Raw genomic sequence first — 23,389 nt, 5'->3', positions numbered from 1 at the left:
TGATAAAGGGCCTAGAGTGATTTGATTGCTAAGTGCATTTCCTTAAATGTCTGCATAAGAGATACATAAATTCCATTCAAAAAATTGCCAATCAACTGTTATCATAAATATCAGGAGAATAAGACAAAACCAAGAAAAATAAGGGCCAATAAAAGTTCAATTAATTTGGAATAATTAAATAAAAGATGGAATAATATCATTATTATTATTATTATTATTATTATTATTATTACGATTGTTAAAGTTATTAAAATTATTATTATATGCTTATTTCTGTTCAGTTAACAAGATGAAGTACTTTTTAATCGCTTTTATTTTGAAAGCTGTGACCGGAAGACTTATTGTTGTCGCTGCATGGCGGAACTAGCATGACGGCGTGTGAACTGCTCTTTGTTGTAACAAGTTCATGTTGCTCCATTAACTTTTATATGAAAATAGAAAGTCCTTTCGAAGCTGTAAAGCTTTTTGTGTAGACAGACACGGAGACTGTTGAGAAAATTCAAGCACTGTGTGTGCTAGCTTGTTTGCTAGTGTTGCCGCTGAGCAGTTGGGACATGTGCACACAGACGAGGGCTGCGGCTCTGATGGCCAACATACCGCAGGCTGACATCGACCCGGCCGGCGTGTTTAAGTACGTCCTCATCAGAGTTCACAGTAAAGAGGAAGGGGACGACTCGGAGGTGGATATAGTCCGAGGATACGGCTGGGCCGAGTACCATGGTGAGTCAGGATGAGAGCTAGCTAAAGGCAAAGAAGGCTAATGACAAAGTCGTTCAAAACGTCAGACCTGCACGCGACAACGTGGAAAGAAGACCAGTTCTAATCTAACAGAACAGAAACGTCAGCCTGTTTATTACATGCAATACCAATGGCTGCGACTAATGCAGTCGAACACAACAGTCATGCAGAAACCTCCCTCATGAAGTTTATGATGTTAACTTTTGTTTTAAGTATTTTGCGGTGTACGCAGCTTCAACTTTATGGTCATTCTATGGCTGTTCAATTGTATTGTGTTATACCGATCGGTATTTGTAACATTCATTCTACCCTCATGGACCAAATATTAGAAACGCCCATCCATCTAGTAGAATCTACACTGTCAGCCGCTGTCAGACAGACCTGCCAGTTTTGGAGTAATGGCAGGTTTCACCATGTGTATTGGATCTTTGTTGTAGTCTTACATTTCAATCTTGCCTTTAATTATAACACACTATCATGGTTGTGAATGGTAAAATATGAATGAAAGATCCGCAAACTAATGTGAATACAGCAGTACGGACAGTGCTTTGCATTAAGTACTGGCAGGACTATGCTGCCCTCTGCTGGTCAAGACTAAAATGTAAATACAGCTCTTCACTCTTGTTTTTGTGATTTGACTTTAAAGGAGCACTATGTAGTTTTGGAGAAGACGTTTTAATCAGAGGAGACGGATCTTCATTGAGTGCCTAAACAGACTTAATAAACAAGCTCTGTTCATGACCTGAATAAGCAAAATGATCCTAAAGGACAACACGGCATCATACTGCTTTACTTTGTTTATATGTGGCGGACCCCGCCACCTTTCTAGCTTCAAACAGTGTTCTGGGGACCTTATTTTCCTCTGATGACAGCTTGTTTATTCAGTTATGGATAATTGAATATTTCTTTGTAGTATGTATTTTTACCTCATTTATATTGTAAACATTATAATTTTGAGTTTGAGAATCTTCTCGAAAGCTTCATAGTGCCCCTTTAACTTGGAATGGAAAATTCAGGTCAGTTACTGAAAACAAAACCCTCTGTTTATGACTTAAGCTGTTGTAAACAAGAGAATTTCCCCACTGAGGGATCAATAAAGTCTTCTTATCTTACCTTATCTTCACATAAAATTTTACTCACTTTTTTGTGTTGTTTAATTTGTGTCTTCCATAGAAATGGCTCAGAGCTGTTATTTAAGTATATTAATTTCCACACATTATGTTGTGTCTGAAGTACAGAATATCATCTAACAAGTCATCAGCCTTGTCAGAGACACCAGATGGAGGCAGCCCATCTGCAACGCAAGATTTCGAGTGATCCATAAACATATTTTGTGGACAGTTGGTGACTCAAACACTCTAGATTCCATTCACATGTGTTCACATTTACAACCAACAAATGTTGTGAACTGCTGTTATTGATAAAACTATATGTTAGAAAATATGTTAAAATTATTCCCTTATTATAATAGAATTCATTTTAACGCTAGACTTACTTTATTTTTATATTTACAGATGACATATACTAGAAAGCACAGTGTTATTGCATTGCTCACTTGTCATACACTCTTTCCTGCAGCTGATATCTACGAAAAGGTTGCTGAAGAGCTGGAAAAGGACGGTCACCTGGACTGTGAGTGTATCGGAGGAGGGAGGATCAGACATGATGCCCAGGACAAGAAGATCCACGTCTATGGATACTCCATGGTGAGAGAGTCCTGCTGTATTTAAAAAAACAATGAGATTATGTAGATAATAACAGTTCATAGCGTAAATGTAACCAAAACAAGAGCTAAAAGAGGCTTAAAAGCTGCAGAGACGGCTGAGAATTAATGACAGGTTTGTCACTAATAGAAATCTCTTCCATATTGTCATTAAATCAGTGTTTAATAGTGACTCTGTGTAAGTAAATGGTTGGTTTCTAACTCTAATGCAACACTGTTTTTATTCTTTACAGGGATATGGAAGAGCAAACCACGCAGTCACTACTGAGAAACTGAAGGCTCGGTATCCAGACTATGAGGTGACTTGGGACAATGAGGGATACTGAACTGAACTAAGATCAGTCTCTGCTGGACACCCTTCCTCCTGGACTAATGTAGCACTTAACTACAAGACTGATGGACAGCGACAAGCCATTAGAAAAACTTTTTTCTGAGTTATTTTATGTACCAGTTTAAGAACTGAAATTGCAAATATTTTTGTTTGTCATATTTTTGCTATATTTGGGTCAAAAACAAATACTTGATTATCTTGGTAAATGTTTCATTAGTGTGAAATCTCATCTGGAATTATGAATAAAAAACTGGTCATGACAGTTTAACAGAGTGACAAACAGTCACTCACTGACTTGTTTTAGAGTCACATAGCCTCATAACTTTAACCTAATCAGTAAGATAATTGGAAAGTGAACCACAAATGCTTCGTCATGTATGTTTAATAAATGTTCCCTGAAATATGCTTTTTTTTGTTGCTGCCTATCAGAAAAATGAAATGGCCCTCCATCATAGCTTATCGTACTATTGGCCAAGAGCAGCTGTGTTCCTGTCGGCCACCGGACTGTAAACTGAATGTCGTGGCCTTACGTGAATGTGGCTAGATAAGAATAACTGAACCTGATGATCTTTCAAGATTACCAGTGTGCTATATATTATGAAATCGTGGTATATACATTTATTTGCTGGTGGAGCTGCCAGCTAGAGGACACTAGATATGCTGTTGAATTAGTACATATCGATCAAAGATGCCTTAAAGAGGCAGGGGCTAGAACAGAGGGTGAATACAGAGCTGCAGCAGTGGACAGTATGAGAAAACTGAAGTGTTTTTTGAGCATTAAAGCATGTTAACCTGTTCAAGTAGGAATCCAAAATAAAACTGAACCGGTGAATAATCATAACAGCAGACACGGTGATGTTGTTATTCATTCATTCATTCACCCGATAGGTTTAAGTCCAGTATTTACTCCTTTTAGCCTTTTCAGTATCCAGCTTTATCATTTTAGCTCTTAATGATCTGCTTTCTTCACCAGTTTGGTGGCAACTTTTCATCTCTGCTGGTCAGGTAGTGTACAATAGGTTTATCTGAGATTTTGTGCCAAAAACAGCTATGCAAATGTGTGACATGGGGACGTAGTGTGATGTCACAAAGTCATGGATTTAAAGGCAAGACTACTGACGCGGCATTTAAGGACCAGCGAGGGAGGAGCTTGTTTGTGCGGACTTTCAAGATCTTTTACGTCACACGAGCAAATATGCAGTCTCACTGAACAGGACCTTTGTGCACTGTCAATTTATCCAGCAGTGGGAAATATCTTTACTTTCTAAAGTCTAAATGTCAATTTGTTACATTTAGATTAATGCATGTGTCAAATACACATAAATCAATGGTAAATCCAGACAGCTGTGGACTGTGGGTGTGTGAATTCTCACTCGGACTTCTAGGCTTGCAGTTTTCATCTGTTGGATTTATGGAAATCAAGTGTAGTTCAGTCAGCTTGATTTAGTTATTCATGTATGGAGGCAGCAGTGGTTTAAGTGGCTATTAGACATCTCTGGCTGCTTGGATACCTCCCTCTTGGCAAGAAAGAACTAAGTGACAAAATGGGTGCAAGCACATCATCACTAATATATGAAAGTGAATATTAACACAAATCCAGTCCATGATGCTAATTACAAAAGGATCCATAAACTTTACCCTCAACCTCCTGCTCCTGTGAAACAGACACCATGAACTCAGACACCCTCTGTGTCTTCTTCAGTTATTGTGAAATGTACGGATGTATGTGCTGCGGAGATCTGCCATTTGGAGGAAATTGTTTTATGATGGTTTATTGCAGTTGCATGCTGGGAGAATGTAAAGTCCAGGTGTTATCTCTGAGGCACGGAGAAGAGGTCAGAGTGAACTGGCGAAGACTGTCCAGATTGTGCTCAGACCTTCAGACTGAGCAGGTGCAGGAGGAGAAAAGAAGATGTTGCAGTGGAGGAGCTCAGCCCTCGTGCTGCTGCTGGTTCTGCAGTTTGGTAAGAGCACGCTCAGCCATACTCCATTCAAACTGAGTGACTTTTTAATATGAGGAGATAATCCTGCTGTCGGACAGACTAAATGTATCTTATTTTTTATATTTATAAAGATAAATATGAAGTAAAGAGTTAGCTTCTAACAAGCCTTAAATGTCGGACAAATATGTTGAGGTCCACTATTTTTTTTTAGAAAACTTTCAACCAATTAAAAACGCTAATGCTGAAACTCTTAAACCAACAGTGAATGGTCAAGAATGAACGTTTATGCTCAAGCTTGAAAATAGTTTTTTCTCTGTTGATGCTGATACATTTCACCTGTTGTCTTCAGTCTCCCTAACGCAGGGCTGTAGACACCAGTCAGGACACTGGGGTTGAGTGTTTTGTGTCTTTTGAAGGAATTTGGGGGGCTAGCAGCCTGCTGATTGTACACGCAACAAAAAGCTTACATTTGGCTATGTTACAAGCTTATTACAGAAACAGATTCAATAGAATACATGTAGTATATACATATTTGACTAAATGTGTCAGCTTTAACCCCAGTTATGTTGCAGTAATCATGATTCACTTTGGCGACATAATGAGTTCTTGCATAGCATAGTATCACAGCAGTCTGTCAACGGTCACCAAATATGATCTGCAGAATACAATGAACACAACTTTTATATTGTTTTCATAACTCTCAGCACATCTTTCTTTGCGCCTGCTCCACGTTTCTTTGACTGAATGAAACACCACCTGTATGAACCCCACTGGAGTTGCAGGGAGGTAGTTGCAGTAGATGCTGCGCATACAAAGTCCAGAACTGTCACACAAGAATCCAGGGTTCACATCCAGTCTGTGGTCAGGTTTAGACCACGAAAGCACTTTGGTAAAAGTTGTGAACTTGAAAAGGTACTTTCATAAAATTGTGGGGTAATGTTGGCTTTAGCATTTGTGTACATGGACACAAACTTTACATTCTAAACTCTGAGTGTCATGATAAAAGTCTACAATTCGTGCCCATTCACGCTCAGTATCTGATGAGTATGCCGCTGTGATACTTGGTTGTCATTCGATGTTCATTTCTTCTATTATGACAGACATAAAGTTTAACATTTTTTATCAAACAAATGACAAAGCCAGTTACATTTTCTATCAAATGTAACCATCCACCTCTTATGTAGTGTGTATACTGTATATATACAGTATTTCAGTGTAAGATAGTTTTCATCCCCTTATCCTTTTTTTTTTGTTTAACAAGGAAAGAAAACAACATTTGAAAAATAACTTGTCACGATTTCCATGTACATGTTAAAAAAATACAAAGCTATCACTGAGACATTAAGTGGCATCACTTTATAAAAGCCATCATAAATAAATGGTGAATTGATAGTTAATCAAACTTTAGTTTATTAAAAAAAACATTTATTAAGCAGTTGTAAAGGTTTAAAAACAATATTTGGGTCTATATAACAGCCATCCAAGTAATGTTTATAGATGAAGTACACAGTATTTATTAACCATTTACAAAGTATGATAAACATCAGATGTAACATTGAACTAAACAACTGCTTAATAAACGGTTTGTAAAGCAGTTTGTTAACAGTAAAATAGATATTAACTATTAGGTTTGAGTAGCTATGGATCAACCATTTATTAATGATGGTTATTATAAATGTGTGATAATCATGATAACAACAAATCTGTTTGGCTGCTGAGCAATACTCATGAAATACTAATAACCTGTCTCCTAAAGCAGAATGTACAGTGTTGAGGATCATCTTGTCAATTCTGTCCTCACGTTCACTTTTAAATCACGTTCGAAAGAAAAGACTGAAACTATTTTGAAATGTGTTTATTTCATTTCTGCCAGCTGACTCCAGTAGCCTAAAGTTATCAGACTGTGTGTGATAACGGAACGTTTCTCCACTGCGTAACGTGCACCGTGCATGTTCCTGTGTTGTGTCACTTGTCTCGAGTCTTAATCAGAGACCTTTGGATGAACGGATGGCATTTTGCTGGCGTTAACCTGATTACTTCCCTCTGGCCTTTGAGCCTGTTGGCATTAGTTGTGTAATAAATCTTTGACAGTAATGAGTCCTGATAAGACAGTTGGAGTCATATGTGAGATTTTATACAGCCTTCAAACAGAAGCAAAGATGGAAAGTAATTACCTAAATGGACTTGTGCTGTTCTGATAGCTCAGGTATTTCCATCATGGGAAGCTACAGCCACTTTTCTTCTACTTTGTTTCAGAGGATTCACAAGTTCACAGAGCAGTATCCACTCAAGGTCCACTTGTTGCGGAGCTTCTGACTGTATCACACAAACTTTATCAGCAGGTAGAATATTATCAAGTCACCGTGGAGCTGAACATGTTTTCTCTGTTATTCTGAGCGCTGTTAGGTCTACTCCTGCATGCTGGCTTAACCGTTTAAGTTAAGTTAATTCTAACGTTTCATGTTCTGGAGCTTCAAACTTTATCACATCATTTGATGTGGGTGTTTAGTCTTTTATTAGAGAGCGATTACACATCCAGTCGAACAAAAATATGGATGACAAAGTCCTAAAAGTGCTCAGAATAATGGAACATTTGAAAATGTACATTTCCATGACAACAAAGCAAACTTCTGGTGCTGATGAAGACTCTGTGACCCGGTCAAAAGCTTCAGAGCTTCAGCTTCATGTGGACCATGAGTGAAGATACAGCAAAAAGTTTAATGTGTTGATTTTTTTGCGGAAGGTTTATCCACATCACTGGATTGTAATGTTTTTTAATTGAATTCTAAAAACTTCCTTGGAGACATTATAATAAAAGTATTTCAGAAAACAGTTTGAGGTGACTTTGATGTGTTGCCTCATCACACAGTGGCTGGTTCTCTGGCTCAAACATGTGAGAGTCCTGCTGTGAGATGTGACTTTGTGTGCGACTGTTCTGACTGCAGCGATGAGCGAGACTGTGGTAAGTTTAAAAAAAGTTCTTTGTATGGCTTGCTCCTGAATTCTCCTGTCTTTTAACTTCACTTTATACGGAGAGACAATCACACCTACAGACTTTTTCATTAGTTGCACTTGATGTGTATTCAAAAGTCAACTGTTATTCCTGTGACTCCTCTCAAGGCCACAATGGGAGAGAGTTTGAGTGTGACTTTGAGGATGCAATGTGCGGGTGGACTGACCAGTCCATCGACGCACCCGTGTACAGATGGGACAGGTTTCAGAGAGGGGACGCTCTGCCCGACAGCGGGCCGTCCTCTGACTACACCACCGGGACAGCTACAGGTACAGTGGAATAAACAGTCACCTATCCCTTTATTTTGTTGTCTTTTTGTTATCTAAAGTATCGGGCACCTTTAAATACATTTATTCAGTATGAAATTTATACTAGTAGAGTACATCAACACAGTAAGCAAAGGGTCTCAGACTTTTTTATCTACCTCAGATTATCATGTGATCTCTAAGTGCAGGTTTACAATGTGATTGTCAAATTGCTTTAACATTTTCCATATCCTCCTTAGTAATAATGATAGGAAGCTTTGGATAAAACTAACTCTGTATTGTTCGGTAATTCAAATGTAAATTTAAAGAAAATGGCAATTGCGTCTTATAATCAGCAGGATAACAACAGCACCCTGCACTAAACTTTAAATATGTCCCTTCACACAGGTTGGTTCATGGGTGTGACCGCAGTGAACTCAGAGTCTGTCAGCAGAGCAGTTTTCACCTCTCCAGACATGCATCAGTCCTCACCAACCTGTCGCCTTCGCCTCAGATATTTCCTGTGGGACTCAGGTGACGAGCAGTAATGACTGCAGCTCATACACTCAAACTGCCTACAGTGGGCCTCATGTCATTTTGTACTACTTCGACTACTTCTATTAATGTGCTTTTATTTGTCGTTTGTAATCTGTCATGTAATTGACTCTCATTAAGCTGATTTGACAGCTGTATCTATTGTCAACATAATCTTCATTATTAGACATTTGTATTGTCATGTACGCTGTGATAAGATTTAATTTCCCCTGCAGCTGCCGTGCTCATAAAGTATTTGTAATGTAACCTGTAGGTCGCACGGGCCTGGGCGCCACACCCTTGTGGGCGTCCGTCCATCACCAGGACGCTCGAGAGGCCGTAGTGTGGCGTCCCGAGGCCACCAGTGTACGTGGCTGGAGGGAGGCGACCATCTACCTGGGCCGTATTCCCGGGCCATTCCGAATCCGCCTTCACTCGCAGCGATCCCAGGGGGGGAAAGGAGATGTGGCGGTGGACCAGCTGGAGTTTCTGGACTGTGCTCTGCCCTGTGAGTCCATCAAAGTTATCCTATTCATATACAGCCTTCTTATGGAGTCTTGTGTCCCGCTAGCAATTAGTCACAATAAATGAATCTTAATTAATCACTTAAATTGCAGAGCTTTGATAAGCATCATGATAACAGGTTTTGTTGTTTTCCTCTTGTGACGTCATCAGTACCACTCCCTGGTCAAGAGTGTCCAACAAACATGATGGAGTGTAATCGCGAGGGCTGCGTGGATCAGCGGCAGGTCTGTGACGGCACCGACGACTGCGGCGACGGGACTGATGAGCTGACCTGCGGTGAGAATTCATCTGACTGACACAACAAAACAACGTGTTCTTCCTTACATGATGTCATATTGACAGACCTCGCTTCTAATGAAGATATAGTCCCCATGGAGACCGTTGACAGTGCCGGTTACCAGAGAAACCAGAATATTTTTTACAGAAAGAGACGTTGCCGTTAATTTTTTTCCCAACAAAACTGATCAGATGTTCTAGCTGTAACACATTTCGTTGTGTCTCCAGGAGGGTTCAGTATCTGTGACTTTGAGGAGGGCCTGTGTGAATGGGACCTGACTTCACTCTCCAATCTGAAATGGTTCAGGACGGACCAGCAGGACCTCTCCATCACGGATCCTCTGAAAGGACCAGGCAGGGATCATTCCAACAACAACGTGACAGGTATAACGATTACTGGACCCTTGTGCTTTTATCATTTTGAAAATCACAACATATTTTCTCAGTCTGTGGGTTGTTTGATTTCAACAGAGGGGATGGTCCAATCACAACCCCTGCACTTTCTTAAGAATTTTAAGTGACTTACATAAATAAAAATGATAGATAAATCTTGCAGGTCACTTCCTGTATGTCACTGTGCCTGATGGTGGTCTCAAAATGGACTGGGCCGCTTTCCAAAGTCACCTCCTTGAACCCACCAATAGTACCCATCCATGCAAGGTGAGTTTCAAGCTTTTTCCTCATTCATAGAGGCTTTTGATTTACTCTTACGCTATCTTACTGTTAGACTTTACTAAAAGTAAGAGAAATAAAATGAAATAACAGTGAAGGAAATAAAATTTAAAAAAATGCTCCATTGAATAAACTATCTGTTCATGTTTCATTGCTTTGATTGATGATGTTTAAAGATATTTATAAAGATAATTTGAACCTAATTTTTGCGTCTAGATGGTGATGTACACTCACCAGTTTGGGCCGAGGTCCGGCGGTCTGACGGTTCTGGTGGCAGATCGAAAGATCTACCCTGTGTGGGAGAGAGCCGGAGCTCTAGGTGATGTCTGGGTGAAGGCCGAGGTGGAGATCGTCACCAACGACACTTTCCAAGTGAGTACCTCACCTGCGTTTGTCGCCATAGTAACGTAGCCCTGAAAATCTGTAAAACTGAGATATTCATACTGAAGATTCATGAGTAAAGATGAGTCACAGGAAAATGATGAGACATGGTAACGAAAAAAGTTTCTGTTTGTGTTCATTTTATCACAATGTAAATGTGGACTTAATGTACACAGGTGGATTACAATTGTCACAAGAATCTGCTTACAGCCCGAAACTGTCATTTTAACTTCAGTACTGATATTGAATATTTGACGGTTCAGTCTGATGAAGATATAACAGCCAATACTATTTTTTTTAAATAGACATACTAGAGGAAAGTGATCTGTGCACATCTGCTCACATGCAGACAGATGCAGAGCAGAATGAATAATAAGACATGGTTACACCTGATTTAATGTGCATTTCAAGAAGAGAATATAAACAAACAATCAAATAAACTTTAGACATCACATACATTTTCTTTACCCCTTGCAAATGTGGGGAAATCTGGTATCAATAGTATCAATTAAAGCAAAATATGACAGGTGCAATGAAGACGAACGTGAAAATCATGACATATGTGAAGCATGTGACTTAACTCAAAATCTCCCCAAATATTTCTGTCTAATTTCTAGCAAAAGAATAACTCCTTACAGGCCTAAAAACATTTCAATCAGATATAGAGACGTGTTTTTTCACATGCAACATTGGCATATTTCTCATTAACTTATTACAAGCGAGACACACCTTGTATTTAGAGCTTTATTTAATTAGTTTAAAAAAACGTCATATCTCTGGAGAAATGAGGAGACTGTATCTTTCCTCATATTAACAGAAAGTCATATTTCCATTATGTTTTCTGCCGTTTTTCGCCATTTAATGTTCAGCTTGGGCTATTTTATTGACACCATCTCATTGTGCCCTCTTCTGCTGCACTGGTTTAATGGTTTAACTGGAGAATTTGTGCCACCAACTGTTTATCTTGATGTGCTACAGTAGTGGATGGAAACGCACATTAGTTGGCAACCAATGAAAACCAATCAGAGAGACAGAGCAATCTCTTATTATCCACATGATCACAGATCAAATGCCATCTGTGAGCAATGTCCATCAAGACAAAACAGAATAAAACAACATAGACAACAAACACAAGTATCTTAGATTTGTTTTTTAAAGAGTTGTGACCAGGATGTGTTCTGACCATTTTTACAGTAGAGAGACTTTCTGGCACTATGTAATGAAAACACTTTTTCTGAATTACCTCCCGCGCATATGAAGTGGTTCTGTTCTGCAAATTCCTATTGATATCTCTTTGAAATGTGTGTTTTTCAGACTTATTTTCCCAAAAAGTTTATATTTTGAAAATACAATATTGAACATTTTACTCATTATAATGGTTCAAAACAACCAGATATTTGTTATATAATGTTGAGTTAAGTATGAGTTGTGTACTTACGTATTGGGTTTATATGTCCAGACCCAGAGAAACCCCTGTAAAAACTTAGGGGAAACATCAGATAATATGTCAGGGAGTAATGACGTTTAACACAAGCGTGTCATCACATAGCAAAACAATGTATTTTGCTTTGATTGTTTTAATTTAGAGACACTCTAGTGGCAGAAATGACACACTGTTTAAAAGAAAGGATGAGGATTGAGAGCAGACAGTTTTTGACTCCAGTCTTTGAATGACAAAAATCCTGATCACTACTAAAACTAGATTCCTGTACATTTTAGATATATCTTTAAAAAATACAAATGGTAGGGTTGATGAGTAAATGAATGATCTACAGCTTTTTGTGTTTGGATGAAATTGTCCTCCGGTCACATATTCACCCCTTTTCCTCCTTCCCCTGTCCATCATCATAGATTGTAATAATGGCAGCAATCAGGGACTCAGCATATGGAGGCATCGCCATCGACAGCATCGTGTTGTCTCCTGAATGCCGCCCATCAACTGGTAATCCTTTTAGTGGTCTTTTAACACATCACATCATATCTCATCTGCAGAGAATGAGAGTCAATGCCTTCTGTGGGGTGATGCATCTTCAATCTCACATTCTCTTCCTGAACAGCGAATTATACATTGGCAGAGTTCCCCAAGTCTCCTAAAGAGCCGTGCACTGAACCAGACAAGATGTGCAATTTTTATGGTGACTGCCCAAATGCAGAGGATGAAACCAAATGTGGTGAGTCTATTCATCCTGTGTCTTCAGTTCAAAGTCATCACCAAGTCTGCAAAAGATTTATAGAATGAAAGGGAGTTGAGTTCTTTCTAAGAGTCAGCAGGAGCATATTGAGGCTCAATCAGGCCTTGGGGTTTTTTTTTTTAATGGGTTTTATGAGCCTGTGGGCGTAAAAATATCAACCCAAGGAGGAGCAGACTGTCCACACCAGGACATCTACAGCAGATCTTTTGGTTAAAGATTGATACACCATGGGTTAAGGCCATTTCAATCAGGAGACTTACTGTATATAAATATTGACGTACACAATAAAGATGAAACGTGTTTCAAGAATGGTCAAGTTCTGTATTGAAGGGTTGAGGACGAGTGGGCTTCGGATGAGGGTCATAGTGATTTGCAGCGAAAGCAATGGATAGGAGAAAAAAACAGACTTAAAGTTTGGCTGAAAGAGTAAACAGCCATAGTCAGCTGATAATGACAGACGCAAGAATAAGAGATAGAGGAAAGAGACAAATGTCTGCATAGAGATGGTCTCCCTGACTGAAGCTACGCTAATCTAGCGTCGTTTCTGAGATGTCAAGGAGGAAGTAGAGTGATGGTGTTTCTCATAGGGAAGAGATCAGGTTGGATGATTCTGCACCCAAAGTGTCTGACTGGACACCACAGAGATCTGTCTATGTCCTGTCTCTTACCAAAAGTGAATGATTCTCCTAAACTTAGCCAAGTAGTTTAAGTTGTGTTAACTTAACCAAATTTTAACCAGAGAGGTGGTAGGTCAGAAAATACTCATATTGATATTTTTGTAACTGTAACCAACAATATTGTCCATCTGAAAGATATAAAACTGATCATACCCAGACTGAAGAGATTAGAGATGTTTGTATTTGAAAGCAATAAAACACACAGTCCTCTGTTTGTTTTGTATTTAGTAGGATTTATTGTGCTTTGTTGTGTTGTTTTTATACCTGCAATCAAAAAGAAATAAAGCAGGTAGATTATCTGTCTGTTACGTTAAAATCAATATGCATGGCTCAGTCATTAATTTGTTGTTTGATATTGCATACCAAAACCTGTCTCACTTTCTGTGTCATGATGAGTGAGATGTCTCCTTGAATCTTTCCTGCAGGGGATTTCTCCGACCCTGAGGGCAGCTCAGGCTGGACTGACACCAGCATTGGGAATCAAGGCTGGGTGCTCTTTAAAAATTCCACATCCAAAGGTACAAAAACGCTCTGTCAACTATTGATAACGACCAAGTACTGATTCCCTTATCTTCAACGATAAAAAAAAAAAAACCTAAAAAAAAACCCCCACAATATTTCTTTTGTTTTCCATAGAGGAGTACCTGTATGTAGATGTATCCCCAGGCCAGCAGCTGACTGAGGCCCAGACACGGACCCCCCTCCTGGGCCCCTCGGGTCCAGCCTGCACCCTGCGCTTTGATTTTGCGCTAACTGGGAATCCAGGACACATCGGTACCTAAGTTTACTTGTTATTTGACTTCTTACTTTTTCCTGGACTCAGATCTTTTATAATGACTCGGTGCACTCGTCTGTGCTGCAGGTGAGCTCTCCATCAGGGTGATTGACAGCATGCTAGGAGTGCAGCCTAAACTGTGGGAGTTCAGTGGGAAGACGGGAACAGACGAGGAGTCGTGGCAGACAGCCAGCTTGAATATTGGAGCCAGAAAAGATCGCTTCCAGGTCTGATATGTTTACAGTTCATACCATTAAAATGTTTGCATTGATGTTGAAAAATAACATTTTTGGAATTATCTGTGACAAAAATAGCGTATTTTTTTTTACTTTTATTTTTCTTTCAGCCAAATAACCAATCAGTATTTGTTTTGTTATGTTGTAATGAAACTTTTGCTTTGATGATGACAGTTGAGTCACAGATATGAGCCACAAAATTAAACAGGAAGTCAAACTTTGGTACGGCAAGCAGGGTAACTGGAGTTGCAAAAAAAAACTGCAGTTCCTCAGATGGCCACTTGAGGCTGTCTCCAAAATCGAGTCATTCCCCAAAGTTCAGTCAAAGTCATTTTCCTCATGAGGCTCTTTTGTTTTCCTGATTGTGTCTCTACCAGCTGGCGTTTGAAGCTCGGCGTGTGAAAATTTGCACATGCACGAAGATCAAAGTGAGAAACGTCCACTTCGCCAGCTGTCATGCTGAATATTTCCCATCCTCTCCAACGGGTAACTCTCACCACTTGTTACAGTTTACACACAATGTTGAGGCAGCTATATATTTTTAAAATGTCTAAATGCTTCGATTTATTTAATTTTTTTTTGCCAGAACTCTCGTGCAACTTCGAAGATGGACTGTGTGGATGGTATCAGGACAACAGTGACAACTTCGACTGGACCGTGCTCAATGGGACGGACTACACCATCGGGATAGGCAAGCTCATTTAAAACAGAAACACAAAAAAAAATATTATAAATCAATATACAGTGCATGGGTTTACTTTTTTCAATAAAGATTCTTTCCACACACACATTGCATCACTCATACCCCCCTCACCCTTCTGTTGGTGTCCAGGCAGTAGCCTTGCTGTGGACATGTGGAGTCCTTCTCTGCGCGGTGCGTTCGGGCGCTTAATTTCATTCACACAGATACCAGCTTCTTCAGATCAATGCCTGTCCTTCTACTACAAAATCTATGGGCCGAACACAGGTGAGGATGAGACTGAATGGAAAGCAGTAGAGAGTGAGATCAAGATAATGAAGTTTCTTTCAGATAGTGTCACTTAAAGGGATATTCCGGTGTAAGTTTAATCCATGGTCTAAATCACCGTGAAACTGTGTTACACTCCCTCTCGAGAGATCAAGTTAGCAGACCGCTAATTTACGGAGTTTTATCAACCTCAGAAACGACCGCACGACAACAATACACTGCAGTAAATGGATCCAAATATAAAACGCCACCAAAAAGCCACAAATAATGCTCAGAACAGCACCAAACTTCAGCAACAGTACAAATAGGGTCTCAGCACATAGTCCAGGGCATCTAACCTCCGCTAGCTTAGCTGGATTTCTATTTGGAAGCTAAAAACAGAGTTCAACTCTCCTCCATCAGCTTCCGGGTCGGGGAAGTCCCGACGTGACAATTACCGAGTGCGGTTAGAAATGCTCAATTCCGTTCTTTTCCCTGTCCGCTCTCGATAATAACTGTTATAAACTGGCAGGTAAGACACATATGAACTTTGATTGCTTTTCCATGGAGTCATAATCATACATTTTCATCCATGAGCCGCGGAACTCTAATGCACTCGGTAATCGAGTCGTCGGGACTTCCCGTCAACAGGAAGCTGCTGCAGAAGAGTGGTAAATTTAGTCAGCTTTTCAGTAAAAATCCAGCTAAGCTAGTGGAGGTTAGATGCCCCGGACTATGTGCTGAGACCCTATTTGTACTGTTGCTGAAGTTTGGTGCTGTTCTGAGCATTATTTGTGGCTTTTTGGTGGCGGTTTATATTTGGATCCATTTACTGCAGTGTATTGTTGTCGTGCGGTCGTTTCTGAGGTTGATAAAACTCCGTAAATTAGCGGTCTGCAAACTTGATCTCTCGAGAGGGAGTGTAACACAGTTTCACAGTGATTTAGACCATGGATTAAACTTACGCCGGAATATCCCTTTAAGTCAAGTGCTGTCAGCATTTTTGAATGAGTAACTGTCTTAAAATGAAATGAAATATGACCTTCTTACCTTGTTAGAAGCTGGAAATAATGAGAAACTTGAATCATTTCTTTGCCCTCTCATTCCTGCTGGTCCGTCCACACACGCTGATCCCGTCCAGGTGCTCTGAACGTGAAGCTGTTAAGTATGGATGGTTCTGAGAGCGTCCTCTGGACCCGCAGTGGAGCTCATGGCAACATGTGGCACGAGGCACACTGCCCGGTGCCACACCAGCTCACCAAATTCCAGGTCTGGAATAACAACAGTCAGCCTGAAATTACTACACGATGTCTCAAAATTCATCATTAAATAACAGTAACAACAAAAAGTGGGGAAGATGGAGTAAAGGAGGGTTAAATTGGGTTTTTGTGTGCCAGTAATTGAAAACCAGATGGATAAAGAGATCATGATGATGAAAATGATTAATGAGCATTATTTTTTGTCCTGTCCAACCCACCCTTTCTGATCTTTGACCTCTGATCTCCAGCTGGTGTTTGAAGCGGTTCGCTCCGGATTTGACGGGCGCATCGCCATCGATGATGTGGCGTTCACGGGGCGTCCGTGCGCCCTGCCCAGGATGTGTTCCTTTGAAGGCCAGCAGTGCGGCTACAGCAGCTCTGGTAAAGTTAACTGGCTGTACCGCAACAGATGCTCCACCACGTTAAATGGACCTTTAACTGACCACACTCTTGAGACTGAACTGGGTGAGGCAGAATCCCATTAAAGAAAAATCATAATTTGATGCGTGTTTGCAGAAAACTGTGAGACTGTGAAATCCTGATTTTCCTCTGCTGGGTTGGTTGCTCAGGCTTCTACATGATGGCTAACACGGCAGGGAACATCCTTCCTTTTGGTGATGCGGCACTCCTGACATCGCCTGTTCACCGGGGAACCGATAGGACCGAGTGCGTCCATTTCTGGTATCAGATGGGAGGAGAATATCCTGGTGAGACACCTGCACACGCCAAGACACACATCGCATAATTAACCCAAAGGTAACACAGTATGACCGTGTGTGCTTCCTCAGGTTCTCTGACGCTGTATATGAAGCCGGTGAAGGGAGAGAGGGTGAAGATCTTCTCTGACAGTCTGGAACAGGGACACATCTGGCGCCATGGCAACGGCAACATCTCGAGTGGCCTTGTGGACTGGCAGGTACAGTGTGGAGGATCAGTGACAGACTTTTTAACACAATTCATTGTTTAGGCATTAAAAAGTGAAGTGAGCAATTAAGCAGTAAGGTATTACATATATAAAGGTCATACATACAAAGTAATGAAACATGAACAATGAAATACTTGTTCCTGTCTCTAATTCAGAATTGTCTTCAAATTCCATATATTTAGAGTACTTTCATTAGTGAACTTTTACATGTAGGACGTTGTGTTTGTCTTTTAAGCCAAGCTGATGTGGTGCTTTGTTCTGCTCTGCAGCTGGAGTTTGAAGTGGTCGGAGCCGGAGGTCAAAATACTTACGTCGCAGTTGACGACATCGTTATTTTGGCTCACCCGTGTCAAGATCTAGGTTTGTATCAGCCTCGGCAAAACGAAGGAGAAACACGCGACAGGCCGAGACTAGTGTGAAGGTTCATCAGTTATTTTAGGTCATTTTAGACCAGCACCTGTGAGAGATCGTCTGTGTTTTTGTCACTACCTTGGAGTTAATAAAGTAGTTATTAGTTTATTCCTCTATAGTTTTATTTAACAGTTGTATTATTCTCATTCTGTTGCAAGGGCTTTGAGTCATGTTAATGCAGTTTATGATTATTTATACAATGAGAGATGCTTAATGCTATGCAACAGTCAGCATAATCAAATACGAATTATTAAGATTAGAATTGTCATAATCCCTCAACAAATCCCTTCTTTTACCGTCAAATAAATCTTCATCAATACAATGAGCTATTTGTTAAACATCTAAACAACAGCACACAGTTTTATCCTCTTTGTGTTTGTCTCGAACACCTCAGGTTCAAAGTGCACACTGGAGAGAGGGCTGTGTAGCTGGACTAACACTCAAAACGGACAAAAAGGTCTCGAAAAGGACCAACTGGACTGGGAGCTGACCAATCAGGAGGCGGAGAGGCACTTCTCCACCCCGCCTCACGACCACACTCTGGGCACAGAGAGGGGTGAGCCCGATAGAGACGATCAGGGCTTGAGCTCCTTCGGCTGTGGATATTGTAGAAAAAGCAACATGTTCTCATGCCAGTCATGTGTTTCACTTCTCATCGAAAATATCTGTGCACTGACAGTCACAAGGAGAACTACACTTTTTTATCATTTTCAAGCACAAATATCATTGATAGGAGCGTGTCTCGTCTCTGATATGTAACAAAATGTAAAATAGACTTCCCTGTCTTTTCCGCAAGGTCACTTCCTGTTCCTTCCAAGCAGCAACCGGACGGCAGCCATGCAAAGGGCTTACTTGCTGAGCCCTCACCTGCCCCCGACCAAGGGCACCTGCCTGAAATTCTGGGCCTACAAGCTGTACTCATGTAAGGAGCAGTGTTCTGCATCATCCGTGCTTCGTTCATCGGATACGTTCTCAATTTGTTGTACCCACGTGTTCATCTCCGAAAAGTGTGTGATGCACTTGCTGTTTGATATTTTGTTGTCACAATCCATTTTTTTTCCCCCATGTCTGCAGCGGACACTGCGGAGCTGAAGGTGTGGATGCTGGTTGAAGGTCTGCTGAACCAGCTGGTGGTTGTGAGTGAACTGGATGATCTGTGGAGACGCTTTGACGTCAACATCACATCTGTTAAGGAATATCAGGTCAGACTCTCACTGTATAAACTAATATAGTGCTTCTGACACGAACTGTTACCCTGCATAGTGTTCTGTACGTGAGCCGGGTGACGATGTCAGCTGTCGTTTTGTTTTTCGTCATCATCAGATCGTGTTTGAAGGAATCAAAGGATCATCAGGTGCCGTCGCTCTGGATGACATTGAGTACACCGTCGGAATCAACTGTGCCGGCGAAGTGAAAGATCCAGTCTCAAGTAAGATGTGCCAGTTATTTCACACATTTTTCAACTTTTGAACTGCTTACATCAAGTGTACAAAGCTTGTTTGTCAGTTTTTTAAAGAAAATATGTTCTGACTGACCAAAAATGGTATAAAAGCTAAGTAGCTGCCATGTCTAAACATGGTTTAGCTTGATGTTGTGATGGAGCCAGATCTGTGGGAAAAACAGTCTCTGCTCTCTCGTTGCTGAGTTAGCCAACGGCTTAGTTTATCAATTTTATTTCCCAGGGACCAGATATCAGCCAGAAGTAGGCCAGAAATAGCCAATGGTCAAGCTGGGCTAGCTCAGATCTTATCCCATCTTCCCTTCTCTCAATCGTACCACAGTGTGGTTGGTGGGTAATAAGATGCTGTGGGCAGTGATGATCTCAAAGTCCACTGCACTTGATCCAGTTAGCTGGCTTTCTTTTTGAGCCATGAGGAGTAGATTTTCTCTGAAGTAATACAGGCTTCAGCAAAAAATCACTAAATGAAACAAACATGGAGCAAAGTTTGAGGAAGCCTCTGCATCTGCATGCACCTCTGTCACCATGGTAATAGTAATATGCCCATTCAATTTCTGGCTTAGAGCAGACCACTCTGTCTGTCTTGACATTAAATATGAAGCTGTGGTCAGCGGCATGTTAGATTAGCTTAGCATTATGGCTGGAAGCAGCGGGAAATCCATACAAAAACAGAAATGTAAAGACTACGAATTTTGCTATTACAGGAAGTTGCATGCTGGAACTATTTCTCTCCAGGCGTAGTGATTTTGCATAATTGCCTTCATTTACTTCACTACAATATATAAATAATTACAATAACTTGCCCATTGTACTTTGCACTGTCACCTCTTTTTTCCAAGTAATGCTAGCATGTTATTAGCATGTTCATGCTCTCACAGCCTGTTTTTCACAGTTAGCTGCTAAAGAGCAAACATTTTGACTTCTTCTTCATTGATAGCATAACAAAGTCAATCTATTTTAATGGCTGCCCAAAAGTTACGGTGCAGCCCTGACTGTAATGTAATGCTGTCTATCTGTCTTTAAGGGAGACTGAATGTTTTCCATCTTCCCCGTAGCCTCACCAAAGCACGACAACGCAGGAGGGATAGCGGCGTCCGTCATCGTGATGCTCCTGCTCGTCGGCACTTTGGTCGCCCTGCTGATTTACTACCTTAGAACCCGGCCTGAAGTAGCGTCCGGGGCCGGTCCATCATCATCATCTTCCTCGGCTCGTGGCGGCTTCAGTAATGACATATATGAACCAGACCTCACAGTGAGTCATTCTGACAATGCTGAAGAAACATACTGTCAAATCAGTGACATGAGTATTAACGGATAGTTCTGGTTATCAACGCACCTTATTTAAAACATGAAAGGTAGTAAATCTAATATGTGGACTAAGCACAGTGAGAATAAGAATAGTGAAGACTGGCTCATCATATTAGAGAGAAAAAGTAAATGTAGCTTTTTGGAAGTAACGATGTGCATCACAGGGTTCAAAAAGCTATAACTATAACTGCTGATGTTTCTGAGGTGTCATTCAAATATGAGAACTACAACAAAGGTGGCAGAGTGTTCGTGGCGTGTGTGAATATCCAAGCTAGTTAAATCCAAATATCCATAACAGGCCAAGTAACATCCTGGTAACCTCTCAAGTTATGAAATTTGTCTAAAATAACCAACAAATACAGTAAATATAATGGCCAAATATCTACCTACAATCCCACGGTGCATATGACAAAAGAAAATTATAGATGTTTTACAAAAATAAGAATCGGAATTTATTTGAATTGTAGCTAGCAGCAGTATATTGTCTTTGCTGTGTCTGGTTAAAGAATAATCACGCGTTCTCTTCAGCAGGACCGTGTGGCAGTTCCATCAATGCAAAACCATCCGATGGCAGCCGGCTTCAACAATGTCTCTGTGAGTAAACAGTACAAACAGTTTTTTATGACTAATGTTTGGGAGACAATATACTCATCACTATTTACACGTACTGTGTAAGTACAGTCGAAATCAAGGTAGTTTAAAGCTGCGCTAACGCATCTTTGACCTTAGAGGGCCGGACCGTAGAATCAGCGCCATCAGCCCCCACATCCTGTACAACATATCTTAAACATTTCTTAAACATCTAGCAGAGTGCAGATTCTCATCGAAAGATTCATTCTCCTTTTTGTGTTTCTTTAGGTCTATGAAGATGTCAGAGAGATGGAGGTGGCGTGAGGCGGGAGGAGCACAGTGGTCGTGCCACCTAAATGTGGCTTTGTGAATTCAAGGCGATATCACAGCAGGAGAACTGTTTGTGTCGCCCTTACATGACACGCACCCACCCACACACACACACACACACACACACACACACACACACGCACACACAAAACACAAGCACAGCCCACATACTGAAACACTGATGAAGGTCTAATGGATGCAGCTGCCTCAGATCTGGCGGAGCCCTCGAGGGTCGCAGCTGACTGCCTGTCAGAACAGAAGGAAGTCAGAGGGAGAAGAAGAAGACATGGATGGAATTAGTTTAACTTCATTAAAATCAAGATAGGCATATAATCCCTGGCTGACAAGGTTGAATGGAGTTTTATGATCCATTTTGGATCTGTCAGGAAGTTCCAACAGAGAAACACTGAATCATGTTTGTTTGGTTAAAGAAGATCTCATTTCCTCATGGCTTAAAGGGGCACCCCTTTGATTTTAAGTCCATTTACTCAACAAAAGTGCCGCTCAGCCTGTTAAACCTGCTGTATAATGTCTTCCTTGGCTCTGGGTGAGCTTTGCTAAATTGGAGAAAAGGATTCACTTAATATCTCCTTACCTGCATATTTTAGCTTTACCTCAGAGGCACATTTATGACACAGAGCCTGAGCTGTGGGCGTTTGAAAGACATGAGTTTACAAGGGAAGGGGTGTCTGATAAAAGACACTACCGAGTTGCATTGTGGGAGTAGATCTCGACTCATATTTAGGACTATCAGAACCTCTCCGCCTCTGATCTGTCCCTATCAAAAGTTGTTGAGTTCCCCTTTAAAGAGACAGACTGGTTCAGCTAGAGGAAGGTTGTAGAGGAAGTCGACATCTATTGCAACTGTTTCGAAAAAAGACCGTAGGACGGATGTGTTCTTTCAGATGTGCTGGAGGGTTCACTTTACTCTGCTTCACAAGATATAATTAATCTCTGATGATAAATAAATTCAAGTTGAGCATTGCAACACTGGTGTCATAGTGCTTTTTCACTTTGAGAGTAAATTGGTCCACTGGGAAATTAAATGTGTTCATAAAGGTTCGTTGATATATCTGCTGAAGTTAGCATGATAACTAGATAGTCTTCAGCCTGTAAGCCTGTTTCTCACAGTGGTCCAAAGCAAACACTAAACACTCCCAAGGCAGTCCTGCTGGCTGTACAGCTAACTGAGCTAACAAGCTAACAGTCGCTACAGTCATGGATGTCAAAACATGAGCACAGTTAGCAGCAGTTAGCAGTCAGTCTGGTGATATGCTGCCACCTGTTTGTGAGGAGTATGAATCAACATGTAGCAAATTCTTACAAACTGCACCTTTAAGTCTGTAACAATCCCATGAGGTCATGGTAACTTCATTATTTGTTCATGGTGAGCAACAGGACTCCATGACACATCCCGCATTCGATCATTGTGAGTCGTGCATCAATTAAAGGAGCATTGTGTGGTTTTGCTGAAGAATTTTTAATTGCAAGAGAAATATCTTCATTGGCTTTTTGATTTTTCATATGTGTTTCCATGACTGAATGAACTGAATAAACACACTGATCTTGGAGGACAAAACAGTATCCTACAGTACTATACTTTGTGTTTATGTGGCAGATCCGGCTCCTTCCTAGCTTCAAACACTGTCCCGGGGACCTTTTTTTCTTCTGAAAACAGCTTTTTTATTCACTACTGGAAAAATACATATCTCTGAGTTTGTGTTATTACCTCATTAATATTGCCAATATAACAATTCTGAGATTGAATGCCCATTGGCTAAAGCTGGGAGTTCTGTGATGGACTGGCTGCAGATTATTTCAGTGTAACAGTACACGTGTTACCGCTGTCAGGTATAAGAATGAATGGTGGCTCTTGCTCTCGACTGCTCCCTGCGTGGCACTGACGTGACGGTCAAATGC

At 40.7% G+C, this 23,389-nt stretch overlaps 2 protein-coding genes across 2 annotated transcripts; both read left to right on the top strand.

Annotated features, from left to right (window-relative positions):
* Nucleotides 1-328: 328 nt before the first annotated feature.
* Nucleotides 329-3,638, top strand: phpt1 (phosphohistidine phosphatase 1). Its single transcript, XM_030434696.1, has 3 exons — nucleotides 329-720; nucleotides 2,317-2,444; nucleotides 2,695-3,638. The coding sequence occupies exons 1-3, from the start codon at nucleotides 555-557 to the stop codon at nucleotides 2,785-2,787; spliced, it is 387 nt and encodes a 128-aa protein (XP_030290556.1). The 5' UTR covers nucleotides 329-554; the 3' UTR covers nucleotides 2,788-3,638.
* A 1,013-nt stretch (nucleotides 3,639-4,651) lies between these two features.
* mamdc4 (MAM domain containing 4) lies at nucleotides 4,652-22,457 on the top strand. Its single transcript, XM_030436850.1, has 29 exons — nucleotides 4,652-4,756; nucleotides 7,605-7,697; nucleotides 7,856-8,017; nucleotides 8,402-8,527; nucleotides 8,802-9,035; nucleotides 9,203-9,328; nucleotides 9,557-9,712; nucleotides 9,885-9,988; nucleotides 10,217-10,372; nucleotides 12,233-12,323; nucleotides 12,439-12,552; nucleotides 13,676-13,768; nucleotides 13,887-14,024; nucleotides 14,113-14,252; nucleotides 14,639-14,747; nucleotides 14,848-14,952; nucleotides 15,094-15,228; nucleotides 16,349-16,476; nucleotides 16,715-16,931; nucleotides 17,036-17,173; nucleotides 17,255-17,382; nucleotides 17,661-17,751; nucleotides 18,197-18,358; nucleotides 18,599-18,724; nucleotides 18,877-19,004; nucleotides 19,126-19,231; nucleotides 20,317-20,513; nucleotides 21,098-21,163; nucleotides 21,428-22,457. The coding sequence occupies exons 1-29, from the start codon at nucleotides 4,705-4,707 to the stop codon at nucleotides 21,461-21,463; spliced, it is 3,657 nt and encodes a 1,218-aa protein (XP_030292710.1). The 5' UTR covers nucleotides 4,652-4,704; the 3' UTR covers nucleotides 21,464-22,457.
* The last annotated feature ends 932 nt before the right edge of the window (nucleotides 22,458-23,389 follow it).

This window comes from Sparus aurata, chromosome 12, assembly GCF_900880675.1.
Source record: "Sparus aurata chromosome 12, fSpaAur1.1, whole genome shotgun sequence".
Lineage (NCBI taxonomy): Eukaryota > Metazoa > Chordata > Actinopteri > Spariformes > Sparidae > Sparus > Sparus aurata.
This window is presented reverse-complemented; position numbering and strand designations above follow the sequence as displayed.

Coding starts and splice junctions, on each gene's coding strand:
- phpt1 (XM_030434696.1), top strand. CDS start 555: ATGTGCACACAGACGAGGGCTGCGGCTCTGATGGCCAACATACCGCAG. Junction 721..2,316: donor CGGCTGGGCCGAGTACCATG/GTGAGTCAGGAT, acceptor TCTTTCCTGCAG/CTGATATCTACGAAAAGGTT. Junction 2,445..2,694: donor ACGTCTATGGATACTCCATG/GTGAGAGAGTCC, acceptor TATTCTTTACAG/GGATATGGAAGAGCAAACCA.
- mamdc4 (XM_030436850.1), top strand. CDS start 4,705: ATGTTGCAGTGGAGGAGCTCAGCCCTCGTGCTGCTGCTGGTTCTGCAG. Junction 14,748..14,847: donor TTTCCCATCCTCTCCAACGG/GTAACTCTCACC, acceptor TTTTTTTGCCAG/AACTCTCGTGCAACTTCGAA. Junction 20,514..21,097: donor TATATGAACCAGACCTCACA/GTGAGTCATTCT, acceptor CGTTCTCTTCAG/CAGGACCGTGTGGCAGTTCC.